This window comes from Sus scrofa, chromosome 9, assembly GCF_054392235.1.
Source record: "Sus scrofa isolate SSC_HxYL_T2T_F1_AM1 chromosome 9, Sscrofa_HxYL_maternal_Yorkshire_Landrace_v2.0, whole genome shotgun sequence".
In the NCBI taxonomy this organism is placed as follows: Eukaryota; Metazoa; Chordata; class Mammalia; order Artiodactyla; family Suidae; genus Sus; species Sus scrofa.
In genome coordinates this window covers 60,983,829-61,001,546 of record NC_139391.1, presented here as the reverse complement: position 1 = coordinate 61,001,546, position 17,718 = coordinate 60,983,829, and the positions used below count along the sequence as shown (strand labels likewise).

Sequence of the window (17,718 nt, the reverse complement as noted above, 5' to 3'; positions counted from 1 at the left end):
CAGCTGGCTGTTCGTTCCCCTCAGGCAGCAATTCTCAGAAGCCCTTCTCTGCTTCCTCCAGCTTGCTTTGCCGATGGCATCCTGCCCCTGGACATGGAAGCCAGTGAGCTGCTCTCAGACACATTTGAGGTGCTCAGCTCAAAGGAGATCAAGCTTCTGGCAATGAGGAATAAAGTGGATAAGGACCTGCCCGTGGAAGAGGAGGACCTGGCCCTGGCAAATGTGGTCCTGCAGGAGGCGCAGAAGAAGCTCATCTCCCAGGTGAGTGTGCTGCTCTCTGACTGGGCCACCCGCCCTCCAGGCACCCTCTCGCCTGAGTCCTGGGGTCCTCCTTACAGTGGCCTGAACACCCACCCCGGTGGGGGACCTGTTTGCCTGCCAGCCTGGATGAGCCACTCCTCTCTCCTTCCTTCTCCGCATCTCTCTTCGAAGCTCCCATGGTCTCTGTTGTGGAGAAAGGCACCTTTATCACCAAGTTCTCAGGGAAGCCGGGAGTCTGGCCGGCTGGGCTCAGCTTTGCTTGGCCAGTGAATGGGAGGATGGGGTTTCGGTTTCAAACGACTGTTCAGTTGCTATAGTCCCCACGGCCCCAGATTCCCGTACCAAGCCCACACAGCCAGTGTGTCCCCAGGTCCTGTCCCTTCATCTCACACATCTCTCTCATGTTCCCACTGGCTCCAAACTGACTTAAATAACCTGTGCCGTTTCCCTCTCTCCTTTCTTTCTGTTCCTGGCTGTGCACTGCCTTGCTACCAGAGCATCTTTCTTAAGTGTGGATTTGATCATTGTATTTCCCTGCTTAAAACAGACTAGGGGCAGCAGGGAACTTCTGAGTCATGGATTGTGAGTGATGATGATCTCGACTGTAGTGTTGGTTCCTTTGGCCAGACTTTTGCCAAAACTCTGTTCACTTAACATGGGTAAATTTTATGATCTGTAAGTTATACCTCACTAATGCTATCTTTAATACGTGGGTTGGTGGCTTCCTGTCACCTCTTAGATAAAATCCTGATTCTTCCTCAAGGCACACAGAACTCTCATGTGCATGTGCCCTCCCCTCCAGTCCAAGAGACTCCGGGCCGCCGACAGAGATGGCCTGTCCTGCTTTGTGCCTCTGCGTACCCAACTTCTGTTGTAGTGCCCTGTCCCACCCTGTCCTCGCTTACTGCCATCTAACACCTGCACATGCTAAGTGTCATCATTTCAAGAAACCTCACCTGGAGTTCCCGTGGTGGCACAGTGGTTAACAAATCCGACTAGGAACCATGAGGTTGCGGGTTCGGTCCCTGCCCTTGCTCAGTGGGTTAACGATCTGACGTTGCCATGAGCTGTGGTGTAGGTTGCAGACGTGCCTCGGATCCTGTGTTGCTGTGGCTGTGGTGTAGGCCAGCGGCTACAGCTCCGATTTGACCCCTAGCCTGGGAACCTCCATGTGCCGCAGAAGCGGCCCAAAGAAATAGCAAAAAAACAAACAAACAAAAAAAAGAAACCTCACCTGAGGTCTTCTTCCCACCCAGGCAAAGTCCCTTAACACCTTGCCACTTGCCACCTGATGGCCACACATCATGACACACAGCCTGGCCTAGAAGTAACTTGAAGGCAAGAAATCTTGCCCTCATTTCTCTAGCCCTGGAAGTTAGCCTTATGTTTGGTACAGAGAAGGTGTTGGGTAATATTTGTGGACTGACTGCATTTAAGCCACTCTTGAAGGCTATCCCTATACTTAGCCTCTGCTTGTAAATTGTTTACTTCTTTAGTCTTTGCCCTCCTGTTTCAAGAAATCTGATAAGATGTCTTAGAAATAGTGGTTTAAACACCAGAGCAAGCTCTGCATGACCAAGTGAAATCTGCTACCATCGTGGTGTGGACCTACCAGTCCTGTCTGCCCTCAGGAAGTCCTCCTTTGCTTCAAAGAAACACTGTTAGCCCCATCAACACTCCAGAAAAGCCACACTGCCTCAAAAAAGATTGACCAACAACGCCAGCCCTCAGGAAATATTCCACGGCAGTGACAAGGCAAACACTGCCCGATAACGGAGAGTACAACTCCCTCAGGAGAAAGAAAACAACAAGCAAGATGAAGAAGCTGAGAAACCACCCCCAGTCAAACCAACAGGAGAACTCACCTAAAACAGTCAACAATGAAACAGATCTCTGCAGTCTGACAGACCTGGAGTTCAAAAGAGAAATAGTGAAAATACTGAAGGAATTAAGATATGAACAGTAATGTAGATACCCTCAGAAAGGAACTAGAAAATATAAGGAGGAGCCAAGAAAACCTAGAACATTCATTTGCAGAGATGCAAACTGAACTAAGGGCAGTAAAAACCAGAATGAATAATGCAGGAGAACGAATCAGTGATATGGAAGATAGAATAATGGAAATCACGCAATCGGGTCAGCAGACAGAAAACCAAATCAAAAAACTGTAAAGCAATATAAGAGACCTATGGGATAATATAAAGCGGGCCAATCTACACATAATAGGAATTCCAGAAGGAGTAGAAAAAGATAAGGAAATGAAAAATATATTTGAAGAAATTATCGATGGAAACTTCCCAAATCTAAAGGATACTGGGTTCAAGATACAAGAAGCACAGAGGGCCCCAAACAAACTGAACCCAAATAGACCCACACCAAGACACATCATAATAAAAATGGCAAAAGTTAGTGATAAAGAGAGGATCCTAAAGGCAGCAAGAGAAAAACAGAATGTTACCTACAAGGGAACCCCCATAAGAATATCAGCTGATTTCTCTACAGAAACACTACAGGCCAGGAGGGAATGGCAAGAGATATTTAAAGTGCTAAAAGGAAAAAATATGCAACCTAGAATACTCTATCCAGCAAGAATATCATTTAAAATAGAAGGGGAAATAAAAATTTTTTCCAACAAACAAAAACTTAAAGAATACAGCAACACAAAACCCAGGTTAAAGGAAATATTGAAAGGGCTTCTCTAAACCAAAAAGAAAGGAAGGAAAGGGAAGAAAAAAGAAAAGAAAAAAAAAAAAGAGGAAGAACTAGGACTGAGGAAACCGCAATCAGAGAGCACTCACTCAAATAAGCCAGCATACAGATTTAATCATGAACATGCTTCAAACAAAATAAAATTAAAAAAAAATAAAGAAGAGTCATCAAAACCATAAAATGTGGGCAAGGGATGTTAGGAAATAAATAACCCTTTTTGTTTGTTTGTATGTTTCTCTTCTTAATTTTAATATAGTAATGAAGTGTTTGAACTTACAGGACCATCAGGCTAAAACACACAATTATGGGAAGGGGTTAGCATACTTAAAAAACAGGGCAACCACAAGCCAAAACCAAATATTGCATTTGCAAAAAATGAAAAAAAAAATACACTCAAACAGATAATAACAGGAGGCCATCCAACCAAAAAAAAAAAAAAGAAAGGAAGAATGGAAAACCATAGAATCAACTGGAACACGAGGTTCAAATGGCAATAAATAATCGTCTATCAATTATCACCTTAAATGTCAATGGACTGAATGCCCCAATCAAAAGACACAGAGTGGCTGAGTGGATAAAAAGGCAAAAACCTTCAATATGCTGCCTACAAGAAACTCACCTTAGGACAAAAGATACATATAGATTGAAAGTGAAAGGGTGGGGAAAAATATTTCACGCCAATAGACATGACAGAAAAGCAGGAGTCGCAACGGTCATATCAGACAAAATAGACTTTAAAACAAAAGACATAAAGAAAGACAGAGAAGGACACTACTTAATGATTAAGGGATCCATCCAAGGAGAGGATGTTACTGTCGTCAACATATATGCCCCAAATATAGGAGCACCCAGATACATACATCAAATATTAACAGACATAAAGGGGGATATTGATGAGAATACAATCATAGTAGGAGACCTTAATACCCCCCTCACATCAATGGACAGATCCTCTAGACAGAAAACCAATAAAGCAACAGAGATCCTAAAGGAAACAATAGAAAAGTTAGACTTAATTGATACCCTCAGGACACTACGTCCAAAAAAAGCAGAATACACATTCTTCTCAAATGCTCATGGAATATTTTCAAGAATCGACCACATATTGGGACACAAAGCTAATCTCAATAAATTTAGGAGCATAGAAATTATCTCAAGTATCTTCTCTGACCACAATGCCATGAAATTAGAAATCAACCATGGGAAAAGCAAAGAGAAAAAACCTACTACATGGAGACTAAACAACATGCTACTAAGAAACCAATGGGTCAATGAGGAAATCAAGAAGGAAATTAAAAACTACCTTGAAACAAATGATAATGAAGACACAACCTCTCAAAATCTATGGGATGCTGCGAAAGCAGTGCTCAGAGGGAAATTTATAGCAATCCAGGCCTTTCTCAAAAAAGAAGAAAGATCCCAAATGGACAACTTAACCCTGCACCTAAATGAATTAGAAAAAGAAGAACAAAAAAGTCCTAAAGTCAGCAGAAGGAAGGAAATTATAAAGATCAAAGAAGAAATCAATAAAATAGAGATTCAAAAAACAATAGAGAAAATTAATAAAACCAAGAGCTGGTTCTTTGAAAAGGTGAACAAAATTGACAAACCCCTGGCCAGACTCACTAAAAAGAGGAGAGAAAGAACCCAAAAAACCAAAATTATAAATGAAAAAGGAGAAATCACAACGGATACAACAGAAATACAAAAAACCATAAGAGAATACTATGAACAACTATACGGCAACAAGTTTGACAATCTGGAAGAAATGGACAATTTTCTAGAATCTTACAGCCTGTCAAAACTGAATTAAGAAACAGACCAACTGAACAGACCGATCACTAGAAATGAAATTGAAGAGGTCATAAAATCATTCCCTACAAATAAAATTCCAGGACCAGATGGCTTCACAGGTGAATTTTATCAAACATATAAAGAGGAATTGGTGCCCATCCTCCTTAAACTCTTTCAAAAGGTTGAAGAAGGAATACTCCCAAAGACATTCTATGAGGCCACCATCACCCTCATTCCAAAACCAGACAGAGATACCACCAAAAAAGAAAACTATCGCCCAATATCATTGATGAGTATAGATGCAAAAATTCTCAACAAAATCTTAGCCAACCAAATCCAACAACATATCAAAAAAATTATATACCATGACCAGTTAGGGTTCATCCCAGGTTCACAAGGATGGTTCAACATATGCAAATCAATCAGCATCATACACCACATTAACAAAAAAAAGTCAAAAATCATATGATCTTCTCAATAGATGCAGAAAAAGCATTTGACAAAGTCCAACATCCATTCATGATCAAGACCCTCACCAAAGTGGGTATAGAGGGAACATTCCTGAATATAATCAAAGCCATTTATGACAAACCCACAGCAAATATAATCCTCAATGGGGAAAAACTGAAAGCCTTCTCACTCAAATCTGGAACAAGACAGGGATGCCCACTCTCACCACTGCTCTTCAACATAGTTTTGGAAGTCCTAGCCACAGCAATTAGACAAACAAAAGAAATAAAAGGCATCCAAATAGGAAGAGAAGAGATAAAACTGTCACTGTATGCAGACGACATGATACTATACATAGAAAACCCTAAGGACTCAACCCCAAAACTCCTTGAACTGATTAATAAATTCAGCAAAGTAGCAGGATATAAGATTAACATTCAGAAGTCAGTTGCATTTCTGTATACCAGCAATGAAATACTAGAAAAGGAATACAAAAATACGATGCCTTTTAAAATTGTACCTCACAAAATCAAATACCTCGGAATACACCTGACCAAGGAGGTAAAGGACCTATATACCGAGAACTATAAAACTATAATCAAAGAAATCAAAGAAGATGTAAGAAATGGAAAGATATTCCATGTTCCTGGATTGGGAAAATCAATATTGTAAAAATGGCCATACTGCCCAAAGCAATCTACAGATTCAAAGCAATCCCTATCAAATTACCCAGGACATTTTTCACAGAACTAATACAAACAATCCAAACATTTATATGGAACAACAAAGACCCAGAATCGCCAAAGCAATCCTGAGAAACAAAATCCAAGCAGGAGGCATAACTCTCCCAGACTTCAAGAAATACTACAAAGCCACAGTCATGAAAACAGTGTGGTACTGGTATCAAAACAGATAGACAGACCAACGGAACAGAATAGAGAATCCGGAAATAAACCCTGACACCTATGGTCAATTAATCTTTGACAAGGGAGGCAAGAACATAAAAAGGGAAAAAGAAAGTCTAGTCAGCAAGCATTGCTGGGAAACCTGGACAGCTGCATGCAAAGCAATGAAACTAGAACACACCCTCACACCATGGACAAAAATAAACTCCAAATGGCTGAAAGACTTAAATATACGACAGGACACCATCAAACTCCTAGAAGAAAACATAGGCAAAACACTCTCTGACATCAACATCATGAATATTTTCTCAGGTCAGTCTCTCAAAGCAATAGAAATTAGAGCAAAAATAAACCCATGGGACCTCATCAAACTGAAAAGCTTTTGCACAGCAAAGGAAACCAAAAAGAAAACAAAAAGACAACTTACAGAATGCAACCGACAAGGGCTTAATCTCTAGAATATGTAAACAACTTATACAACCCAACAGCAAAAAAGCCAATCAATCAATGGAAAAATGGGCAAAAGACCTGAATAGACATTTCTCCAAGGAAAATATACAGATGGTCAGCAAACACATGAGAAAATGCTCAACATCGCTGATTATAAGAGAAATGCAAATCAAAACTACCATGAGATACCACCTCACACCAGTCAGAATGGCCATCATTAATAAATCCACAAATAACAAGTGCTGGAGGGGCTGTGGAGAAAAGGGAACCCTCCTGCACTGTTGGTGGGAATGTAAACTGGTGCAGACACTATGGAGAACAGTTTGGAGATACCTTAGAAATCTATACATAGAACTTCCATATGACCCTGCAATCCCACTCTTGGGCATCTATCCGGACAAAACTCTACTTAAAAGAGACACATGCACCCTCATGTTCATTGCAGCGCTATTCACAATAGCCAGGACATGGAAACAACCCAAATGTCCATCGACAGAAGATTGGATTAGGAAGCTGTGGTATATACACACAATGGAATATTACTCAGCCATAAAAAAGAATGACATAATGCCATTTGCAGCAACATGGATGGAACTAGAGACTCTCATACTGAGTGAAATGAGCCAGAAAGACAAAGACAAATACCATATGATATCACTTATAACTGAAATCTAATATCCAGCACAAATGAACATTTCCACAGAAAAGAAAGTCATGGACTTGGAAAACAGACTTGTGGCTGCCTGATTGGAGAGGGAGGGAGTGGGAGGGATCGGGAGCTTTGGCTTAACAGATACACTTAGAGTAGATTTACAAGGAGATCCTGCTGAATAGCATTGAGAGCTTTGTCTAGATACTCATGTTGCAACAGAACAAAGGGTGGGGGAAAAATGTAATTGTAATGTATACATGTAAGGATAACCTGACCCCCTTGCTGTACAGTGGGAAAATAAAAAAATTATAAAAAAAAAAAAGTGGTTTACAAGTAAGGAACTAGTGACTTTAAATGGCAAGAAAAAGAATTATCAGATTCAGGATGATAACCATGTATATATGGGCTACTTATAATGAATTATTTTTAATTATAAGATAAAACAAAGATCACAATTAGCGATCTTTCTTGGTGACAAATACAAAGGCACTGTATAAATACCCAGCACCTCTCTTAATGTATGCAGAGTTACAGAGGGAAAGAGAGATGCAAACCATCCCCATGCCTGAGCCCCCTGCATCACCCACCCACCCACCTGCAGGATCTCAAACATCTCCTGCAGACATCTCTGGCAGCAGGGCTGAGCATGTGGATTGGAGGGACCCAGTGGAGCCAGGGGTTTGTGGTGGGTTCCTGGGGAGATTTGGAGCTTTTTGTCAAGTCATTGACCCTTGAACAATCTGGGGTGGGGTGCCAACACCCCCTGTTCTTCCCATGTAGTTGAAACCCGGGTCGTTCAAGGATCAACTGAATATCTAATTCCTTTTTCTTGTTTAGAAATAAGAATAATACTTGTCTGCACCTGCTTTACTAAGCGCTCCAAGCATCTTAAGGTAATGCTTTTAGTCTCCCTGGCCAAGGCAGCAGCCCCAGAATCGCATCAGAAATGGAAAGTAAACTTATATCATGTATAAAATCAGCCATGAAAGAAGAACTAGGCTGAGAGAAAGCCTTTGTCTTTCAGAACTTTGTTCATCTTATACAGCCTTTCTTTGTATCACCACAGGTTCAAAAGAAGAATCTGATAGAAAATATTATTCCAGTTATCATCTCCCTGAAGACCGTATTGGAGAAGAATAAGATCCCGGCTCTACGGGATCTCATGCACTACCTCAGGGTAAAGATGGCCTCACACATTGTAGTTGGTGTCCTAGGCTGGCATTTGACTAAGGAGAAGACAAATTGACCACAGGTTCCTTGGAAGCTTGTCCTGCCTTTCTGGGGCAGTGGAGTCTGTGTCCTTGCTGACAGTTAGGTTCCATTTTGAGATTTCTCAGGTGCAGCTTTGAACAGAGCCCTCGTCTTAGTTCACTGTGTGGGATAAAGTGGAAATGCACATCATTTAATTTGGGACGCTTATCTCCAGGGCTGTCTCTGGATTACTAGTCAGGAGATGCTGCCCAGAGAAGTGGCTTCAGGCATCCTGACCCCAGTCTACGCAGCACAGACATGAATGAGGCCTCATGCCTTGCTGCAGAATCTTTCAATCCGAAAGAAATGCAGCATTTTTTTCCTTTCTCTGTTTATACTCTCAGAAAGGGCTATGACAGAATTACATTGAATATGACTTTTCAACTAATTTTCTACCCTACAGAAGTGAAGGTGGGAAAGATAGTCTGGCTGTGGAGAAAGTGGGAACTTCCAGTCACATTTTTATTGCCCCGGTAACCATCAGAAAGGAATAAAAAGAGTTTAGATCCTAGGGAGACTCCTATGACCTAAAGGAAAGTAAGACCCCATTTCTGAACACATCCCAAGCATGGTGGTCACACGCCTTCATGTGGACCCCTGTCAGAGCAGTTCTTGCGGTTCTCTCCTCTACCTGGGAGCCCCCATGGGGGAAGTTGGAGGATTGGGTGGGTCTCTTCCCCTGGTGCTTGGGGCCATGGTAGATCTTTTCTCCTGTGAGAAAACACATCAGGGAAAATGGTTTCTTCCTGATGGCAAAGAGCCTGGGTCCTAGCATCCGTCTTTTAAGACCTGAAAGCATTCCCACTCTGATATGACAACAGGCCTTCTGTGGGCTCTTGAAGAGGATGCACATATGGCTCCAGGCTGTAGCCGCATCCTCTGAGAGAGCAGGTGTGGACTGCTAGCCTCTGTCAGGCCACACAGCTCCCTGTGGCTGGCTCCGCTGGGACACCATGTAATGCTCCCCAACCTGATCTCTGACTGGGATTCCTGAGGGGCTGCCGTCTCAGCACCATAAGACCTTTTGAATGAGTGGAGACCCAGAGCCAAACCAGACCACCCAGATAGATTCATCCCTGCCCCCATCCAGCTATTGAAGCAGTTCGTGCCATTCCTGGAGCGCTTTAGGCTAGGATTTGTGGGATCCCACGTCCTTCCTCCCACTGGGCTCTTGGGAAACGGCCTGTGAACTGGCAGATAGACAGGAAACTTCCAGAAGATCAGAACTGTTAGCTCACTCCCCATATCAGGGCCCCTGCCCATGTGGTCAGTACAAATGCAGTTGGTATTTCTGGGGAAAATATTGTTACGTTAACTGGTTGGTTGACGTAGTGGAAATCATCTGTGCGCAGCAAAATGCCTTAGCGTTCGTGTTATTTATCACGTTGTTGGAGAGCTCATCTGTTTGTTCAAGAGAACACTAAAGGATGCTCTGCATCTCCTTTAGGAAGTGATGCAGGATTACCGAGCAGAGATAGAGGAGTTTTTCGCCTCTGATACCCAGCTGGCCTCGGAGCTAGAATACGACATGAAGCAGTACCAGGAACAGGAACAGATGGAGCAGGAACTGGTGAGGCAGGTGGCGCGGACAGGGCAGGTGCTGGTCACACAGGGCCGGGGAGGGTGGAGGTGGGCGCTGGCCATACAGCAGGGCAGGCGGCCTCTCTCCAAGCTGCTCTCAGCTGCCTGCCTCCAGCATTTCCCAGAATCTATGTCTGAGGCCCTCAGGCAGCCATGTGTTCCCATGTTCTGTGTGTCACTGTCACGGAGAGCCTTCCCTTCATCACTGCTGCCTCTCTGGAAAATCACTGTGTCCCAGTGAGGGAGAGGTGCAAGTTCACAGCAAGGACCCAATGGGGTACTTGTTCTTTGATGGCAAGAAAACCAGTCTCCCCCGCAGTCCCTCCGTGGGCTGAGCTGCTCCCCCAGAAACAGGACAGACCGGCTGCAATGATGGCCCCACACCCCCAGCTCCCTAGCTCCACGGGAGGCTGACACAAGCTGTCCCAGCTCTGACATGGTTTTGAGATGGAGTCCTCTGGACCTGCTCAGAGGGTGTGAAGATTCCTTTTTTTCCCCAACTTGGAAAAGGAAGATAAAGTGGTCTTTATTTCTCATCTGCAACAGATTTCAAGTTCAGAAAAAATACCAGCTCCCACCAGCCTAGAAAGCACCATGGCTAATGTGGCTAGCCAGCCGTCCACATCCAGGCCCCGCACTGCCCATGCACCTGCACCTCTTTCCCTGGACACCAGGCCACTGAAGAGGCTGATGCCCAAAGCCAGGTATGCAGCGGTGGGTCTTCACATCCCCAGAGGCACCTCCTAAGCGTTGTCCACGTGTTGGCATGGATCAGGCTGAAGGGAGATAAGAGCATGTCTCACCTTCATCTGTCACTGGTGTCTGCAGCCACAGGTCCATGTCACCAAGCACCATCGCCATCCTAAATTCCGTCAAGAAGGCCGTGGAATCGAATAGCCAGCACCGCAGCCGCAGCTTGGGGCTGCCACCCTTCACTGTGTGTCCCAAGAGCCTGGGCGAGCCCAGCGAGGGTGGTGAGTCCATAAGGGGTGGCTCACGTAGTTCCAGGGCCCTCTTCTCATTCCCCAACAAAGGGTTTCTGTTTTATTGTCTTTAAACGAGACCTTGGCGACTTGGGGTCATAGGGAATAAAATGATCCTATTTATGATGGAAGATTTAGAAACTGGGGTGGTATGGAAACCTGTTGCAGTGGTGAGGGATGTGTGTGTGTGTAGTTTCATTCATACAGTTGTGGTCATGATTGTCTAGCTTTGTAATCTTCCCTGCGCATAATTTCACGCTTGCAGTGACACAGGGAAGGCTTTTCATCTGCTTTCCCCAGTGCCTTTGCAGCCAATCACATGTTGATCACCAGCCCATTCTGGGAGGTATAGGTGTTTTTCAGTTTTTTGAAACAAATCATAACATCCCTGAACATATCGTCTGTGTATGTGTGATCTTTATGATTAATTCTCATGAATATTTTTTTGAACGTTTGATGGCATCAAACTGTCCTCTCCAGTTCCCTTCACGGGACACTCTGGCCAAGACTCATGAGAGCCCATTTCCTACTTAGAAACACTGGTTTCATGATATTCTGTTTTCTTGGCTGAGTAGACCAGAAATGTTAATTTCCATTTGTTTGAATCAAGAAAGACCATTGTTTCTTATGTTTATCATTTAGTTGTATCTTTCTTGAGTTACCTAATGAGGAGAACACTTTATTGGGGACCTTAAGTTTATTGTGCATCTTACAAGATTTTTTTTTCCCCTCATTGAGATGTTTTGTCTTTGGTGCTGTCTGAGGTTTTGGAGTTAACTCTCTCGTTTCATCCTAGCATCCTCGCAGGACTTGGAGAGGGAGTCCAGTGGAGCTATTGACCTACTAACTAAACGGGGGATCAGCACTCCTGAGCGTAAGTAGTTGGTGGGGACTAGCCGGTCTCCCAACTCTACTGAGTATGTAGGGGTCACAGCAAAGCTCCTTCTGTTAATGAGAACACTTCCACAGGGTGGGGCAGGGGTTGCAGGGTGTCAGGTCAGACTGAATGCTCCTGAGTGGTCAGCTGACTGCTGGCCTCTTCAGGGGCTTTTATACCTGGTGACTTGGTTAAATTCCCATAATCCTGTGTGCCAGGTTTAGACCTGGGTAAGGTCTCCAGCCGACACCTTAGGTTGTTCAGTTGACCCCATTCCCACCTCATGGGGCTGTTATTGCAGGCCTGCTGAATGGGTTCAGGGGTCCACTGCCCCCCCCCCTGCAGAGAGCCTGTGTCTTCTCTCTCATTTCGGGAGGTTTTTCTAATGTCCTGTTCTTTCCTCCTATTTTTTCTAAAAACATCTTAAAACTTATTTTGAGACAGTTATTCCAATATGGAGAAGTTCTGACTGTCGAGTGTCTATAGTGTGTGCAGCCCTGCCTAGCATGTCCTGTGGGCCTCAGCCTGTCTCCCTCCACCTGCCTCCTGGCTCTGCACCCCACAACCAGCTGTCCTCCCAAGGGTGCAGTGGCCCTGCTCTCCACACGTCCTCATGCTGGAGCCCCTCCCCCGGCCATCATCCCTTCATGCTCAGACTAGATGAGGTGTCCCTGGCGCCACACTGCCCAGTCCTTCACTGCCCATCCTGCTTAGTCTGTAACAGTCTGCTCTTCACCTTATCAGGGGCCTGGGCTTCAGTGGCTGTGCCTGTGATGGTGAGTTAGGGGGTCAGGTGGGTGGCAGACCTGGGGTTCCTGATGCAGCCCCAAGGCCCCCACAGTACTGTTCACAGGTGTTAACAGGAGGAGCAGGTGAGCTGTTCCCCAAGATGCAGTCATGCTCTGTCAGCCCACCTATTGGGTACCTGCCATGTTCTCGCTCCTTACTGGTGGTTCTATTACCTGTGAGCTCTTAGAATACACAGATGATTTCATCCGAGTTGTCCTTTTAAAGGAGACCAACGGACGAACAGGACTTCTACCCCTACACACACACGATTTGTGTCCTGAATTATGAGTTTTTGTCATCAAGAGCAGAGGTAGTTTTGGGTTCCTGTATGTTGAACAGGGTGATGTCATATACATGAAACATCCCTGTCTTTGAAACAGGAGTGTGGGGTGTGCTCTGTGCCTGGGGCCCCTGTGCTCCTGTTCTGGCAGTTAGGTGCCAGGTGCTGCAGGAACGGAGAGGGGGCTTCTCCTGTTTTCTTGTTGTGCCTGAGTCCCTGACCCATCCTGGCAGCATGTGCAGCCTGCTGCTGCTACCACTCAGATCTGCACTGGAACAATGGGAGTCCCCAGGTCAACATACTTCTCGAGGCTCTTGAATATAAAATTCCTAGGGATCACCCCTCATTCTGACCATGAAGAAATGCCTGAAGGTCTCCTATCTCCTGATAATTCTTGGAGAAAGGAGGGCTACTACCTAAAGAATGCCCATCCTGTCCTCTCAGGTTTATAAACAGATTCTGTGGACCTCTCAGCTGCACTCGGCTTGAATGCAGTGGTTCTGCCCAGTGGACATGAGGACTTTTCAGAGCTAGATTTTAACTGGAAAATCAGGGTGTAGGTAGCATCTCTCTGAGGCTGTAAGGGGGCAGCAAAGGCGCTGCTACCTTGATTCTAAGCCTCAGCAGGCACGGGGCCTGAGAGCTGTGCCAGGCTGTGTTGGGAGGGGGCTCTGACCTACCAGAGAGGAGTGGGGAACCCCGGGATGGATGGCAGCAGTGGAGACACGCCCTCTGCCACTGCCTATTAAGGGAGCACAAGCAGCTCTCAGGCCCGTGGCAGCACAGAAGCACCTATAGATCCCAGTGGACCCTGGCACAGCCAGGAGTTTCTCCTCAGATCCTGCCCTCAGTGTTGGGGGACATATAGAGCCTGTGCTGTCTTGGCAGGTGTGGTGACAGCTGCTTGTGCAGGAGCACCAGCAGCCCACTATCAGGTACAGCCCAGGTGGAGGGGTGACAGGCTCTCTGAGCACAGAAGCACAAGCAGATCTTGACACACACTTGCCTTAGGTGATGGGGGGACCCCAGCTAGTAAATGACAGTCATGGCTCAGTTTCTCCAGCATTTATCTCATACCAAGTACTGTGTGAAGGGCATAGTATGAATGATCTCATTTAAACCTGGCAGCTCCCCAAGGGAGGTACGTGTGTTTCCCCTTGAGAGGTGAAGAAACTTCGAGATTTTCAGAGTAGCTCACACAACTAGTAGCAGCAGAGCTTGAGTCTGAGCTGAGCATCCAGGTGGGAAGGGGATGTGGCCTGTGAGGGGAGAATGGGGAGAGCGTGGGAGGGAAAGGGGGGCTCAAGAGGGAGGCATGAGCTGCAGGTGAGGCCTCAGGCACTACAAGTGACAGGTGAGAAGCCGAAGGCTGTGAGCGCCAGTGCTGGGGGGTGGGATGGGGTGTCAGCAGGGGGACTTAGGCCTGTCTGGCAGACCCACAGCAGAACCCCACACCTGACCTTGCTCAGCCTTTCTTCCTGGAAGGCCTCTGTTAACCTTGTCATCTCCCCTCTATCCAGGGACCATCCAGAATGTCACATTTGGAACAGGGCTCAGCTGTGTAGGCTCACCCCAGACACCCTTTCCAGTCAAAGGCAAGTCCCTTCCCAACAGACCCACAAGCCGTGTTTGTGAGCTGGGAAGCCTGGGTGCATGTGAGACTCTGTCAGAGGACATGGAAGCTCAGGGTCAGCGGGACGTCCTGTGTTTGTCACTGCCCGATATGACGTAAGTTCACCCAAGCCCCTGCCTAGATGTGTTCTTGTTAACCATCCTACCCCAGGGTGACCGCTTCCACTCCCCCCAGGCCCCCACAGCCTGCGCAGTGGAACGTGACGTCTCCCGCCAGAGGCAGGGACAGTGCAGCCCCCAGGAGGTCACGCCGCAAGGCCCCACTGAAAACGGCCAACTGACCACCACGTCCCTCACCCAGGATGCGTCCACTATGAGCACCAGAGCTCACATGTGTTCTCAGCTGCCAGCTGTTCACCTGTATAGCTCGCCAACCTTTTCAATTGTATGAAATATCTGGTTAAAAATTGTAAAATACTAGAGAAATGCCTTATCCATTTAATAGTATAACTACTCCATTGAAAGAAGTCCACAAGCTCTACATGGCTCACAGGGCCCTGCTGTGACGCGGGTTCAACCCCTGGCCTGAGAGCTTACACGTGCTACAGTTGCAGCAAAAAAAAAAAAAAAAAAAAAAAAAATTGGGTCCATTGGTATAAACTAGATCCTACTCCTTAGGGAACAAAACTTAATACTGTAGCTCTTTCATATAATCAAGCTTCTCTTATCTGGTTTCAGTTTCCTGTGTACATAGTTGCCCATATCTGATGTCAAAATCTTGATTGTAATATTTTTTGTATTCATATTTATAAATCAGTAGTCATTTAAGTGACATGAAGTCCTTAAGAATAAAGCCAAATCTTCTATCTGTCTTTAAGGTTCAGTTCCTCTGGCCCTTGCCTTTGCCTGCCTCCTCCCAGCAGACATTGTCTCTGCACAGAATATATAATAGTTCCTGCTTAAAAAAGAACCGTTCTTACCAGAGCAGTGGCAGTGCTGACTTTTGTCTGGTCAGTTCCCTTGGAGGAGCGGCCCTAGGTTCCTCTGTCAGTACCATCAGGTAACCTTAAAACACTTGTTTTTGTCCAGAAATGGCCAGAAAGAATGCCGGTTGGTTCATGGGGGTTTTCTGGCCACGCACGTGGCACGCAGAAGTTTGCAGGCCAGGGATCGAACCTGCACCAGAGCAGCGACCTAAGCTTATGCAGCGACAAAGCCAGATCCTTAACTGCTGGGCTACCAGGGACTTCAAGATGGTTCATGTTTTAATCCCAGTTCTACAGAGGCAAGAGCACAGGGTTGCTGTCTGTGTGTCCTCTGTACATGATGCGATGGATGCGAGGGTGGAAAGTCAGGTGACCCCTGGCTGCCCGTGTGTGAGCTGATACATGTGCATGAAAGTCCCAGGGCTGCCCCTCAGCGAACACCCTCACCTCCGTGCAGCTCTTCAAACCTGGGGCTGTGCCTGACATGACACGAGACAGACAGAAATCAAAAGGCCAAGGTGATTTTTTTTTTTTTAGAAGCTTTTATGAATGAGGTTTAACAAATCCCAACTTACAGGTGTGTTAGTAGCACAAGTCTGTGGCACTGTGTCTGACCGCAGCCACACAAAGAGTGCAGCAGCTCATGTGGCCTCTGGTCTCCAGTGACATTTACATCCTAAGATCACACGATGCTCCTTTTCTGTCTGCGTTTTTACAGTGACAGGCAGGGACCTCCAAGACCCCATGTTGGCTTCTCTCTACTGTCAGAGCCAGGTCACGTGGCACCAGGGTGGACGTTTTAGGGTACAAGAAGGGAGGTCAGACCACCCCATCGCTATGACAATCAATATGGCAGCTAGAGTCGTCCCCACGAACAGAAGGGCACTACCCCCTCCACCAAGGGGAGCTGAGGATGAAGGGACAGTCTCATGTCTACGCTTTCAAGACAAATACAGAAGAAGGTGGGCACCCCGGCATTATGGAGGGCTGCCTGCTTCTGCAGAATACTCCATGGTAAAGTTCACACAACTCAAAGGTCAACGTAAGTCTCAAGTATTCAATTTAAAAAACTCAAAAGTATAAAAATTAAGACACTGAAAGTTTAGTCCCAAGATGACTGTTCTACATAAAAACCATCCTGTGACACAGTGAAGGCAGAGGCATCTTGAGCAGCTCTTTGCTCCCAAGGGCTTCATGTGGGGAGTTAATGCTGCAGCCTGTCTGAGGCTAAGAATGTTTACTCTCAAGGAACAAAGGCCTCTGGACAGAGGAGAACCTTTGTCACACTGTGGAAACGGCCTCTGACTTGGGCACACTCTGCCCACCCTTGGGCTATTGCCAGCTGCCCTTCTTGCCGTTCTTCACCACAGAACATCTCGTGAGACAGGACCTATGCTGCCTCCGTGGCAAAGAGGGCAGCGGGGTTCATGGTCTTTAAAAACATAAAGGTAGGTGACAGGTTGACTTCAGAACTGCCTTTGGCCCTGCACACTCTCCTGAACGGCACAGGTAAGTACATTGATGTAAAAGCCAGACAGTGGGGCTGCTCTGTTTCATGACCATCTAGCTGCAGCCACAAGGCTCTGTCCCAGGGAAGCTGGGCTGGGGTGCACATGGAGGACACCCCCTTCCAGCCCCTGCACACTCAGGGCTGATCACCATTGGGCGTCAGTGACAGATGGATGGGCTGGGAGGGCCTGGGGAATCGGGAGCCAGCACTACTCAGAGCAGGACAAGCGGCCTGAGCCTGGGCACCAGCTGACACCGTCTGGACACACGTGTCTGAGGGTTTAGGCAGAGGTAGTCTGAGCAACCTAAGGGAGTGGCAGCTCCAAGCTAACCTCGAGCTCCTCCTCTCTTCTGGAGAGAGGCAAACAGACCTCGGCATACTCAATCGGAATCTTTGTAAAGGTTTCTCCTAAGCAACCATGGTCTGCTGTGTGGAAGACATGAGTTCTCTTGTGTCAAAATGCCAAACCTTGTGGGCAAAGAAGTGCTCCAATAGGCCCCCTTGAGGAGGTTCTTGGATTCAAATACTCTTAATCAGGGTGTTTCCAACTGAACAGGAGCATCATGGGCTCCTGCCTTAAGTGGAACTTTAAAAAAAAAAATAGGTTATTTCACATCGTATGACAACTAGTATTTACAGTTTAAATAGAAATTTTTCTTTTCAATAAC

At 46.1% G+C, this 17,718-nt stretch overlaps 1 protein-coding gene across 4 annotated transcripts in view; it reads left to right on the top strand.

Moving 5' to 3' along the window:
- Positions 1 to 15,426, top strand: part of NCAPD3 (non-SMC condensin II complex subunit D3) — a 72,686-nt gene extending 57,260 nt beyond the window's left edge. For all 4 annotated transcript variants that reach the window (XM_021063171.2, XM_021063170.2, XM_084976670.1 and 1 more), the window contains 8 exons: positions 62 to 261; positions 8,288 to 8,398; positions 9,920 to 10,042; positions 10,600 to 10,757; positions 10,882 to 11,027; positions 11,833 to 11,910; positions 14,503 to 14,710; positions 14,790 to 15,426. In XM_021063171.2, coding sequence (XP_020918830.2) covers positions 62 to 261; positions 8,288 to 8,398; positions 9,920 to 10,042; positions 10,600 to 10,757; positions 10,882 to 11,027; positions 11,833 to 11,910; positions 14,503 to 14,710; positions 14,790 to 14,895 — 1,130 coding nt within the window. In that variant the 3' untranslated portion in view covers positions 14,896 to 15,426. The remainder of the gene's footprint in view (positions 1 to 61; positions 262 to 8,287; positions 8,399 to 9,919; positions 10,043 to 10,599; positions 10,758 to 10,881; positions 11,028 to 11,832; positions 11,911 to 14,502; positions 14,711 to 14,789) is intronic.
- Positions 15,427 to 17,718: the final 2,292 nt, after the last annotated feature.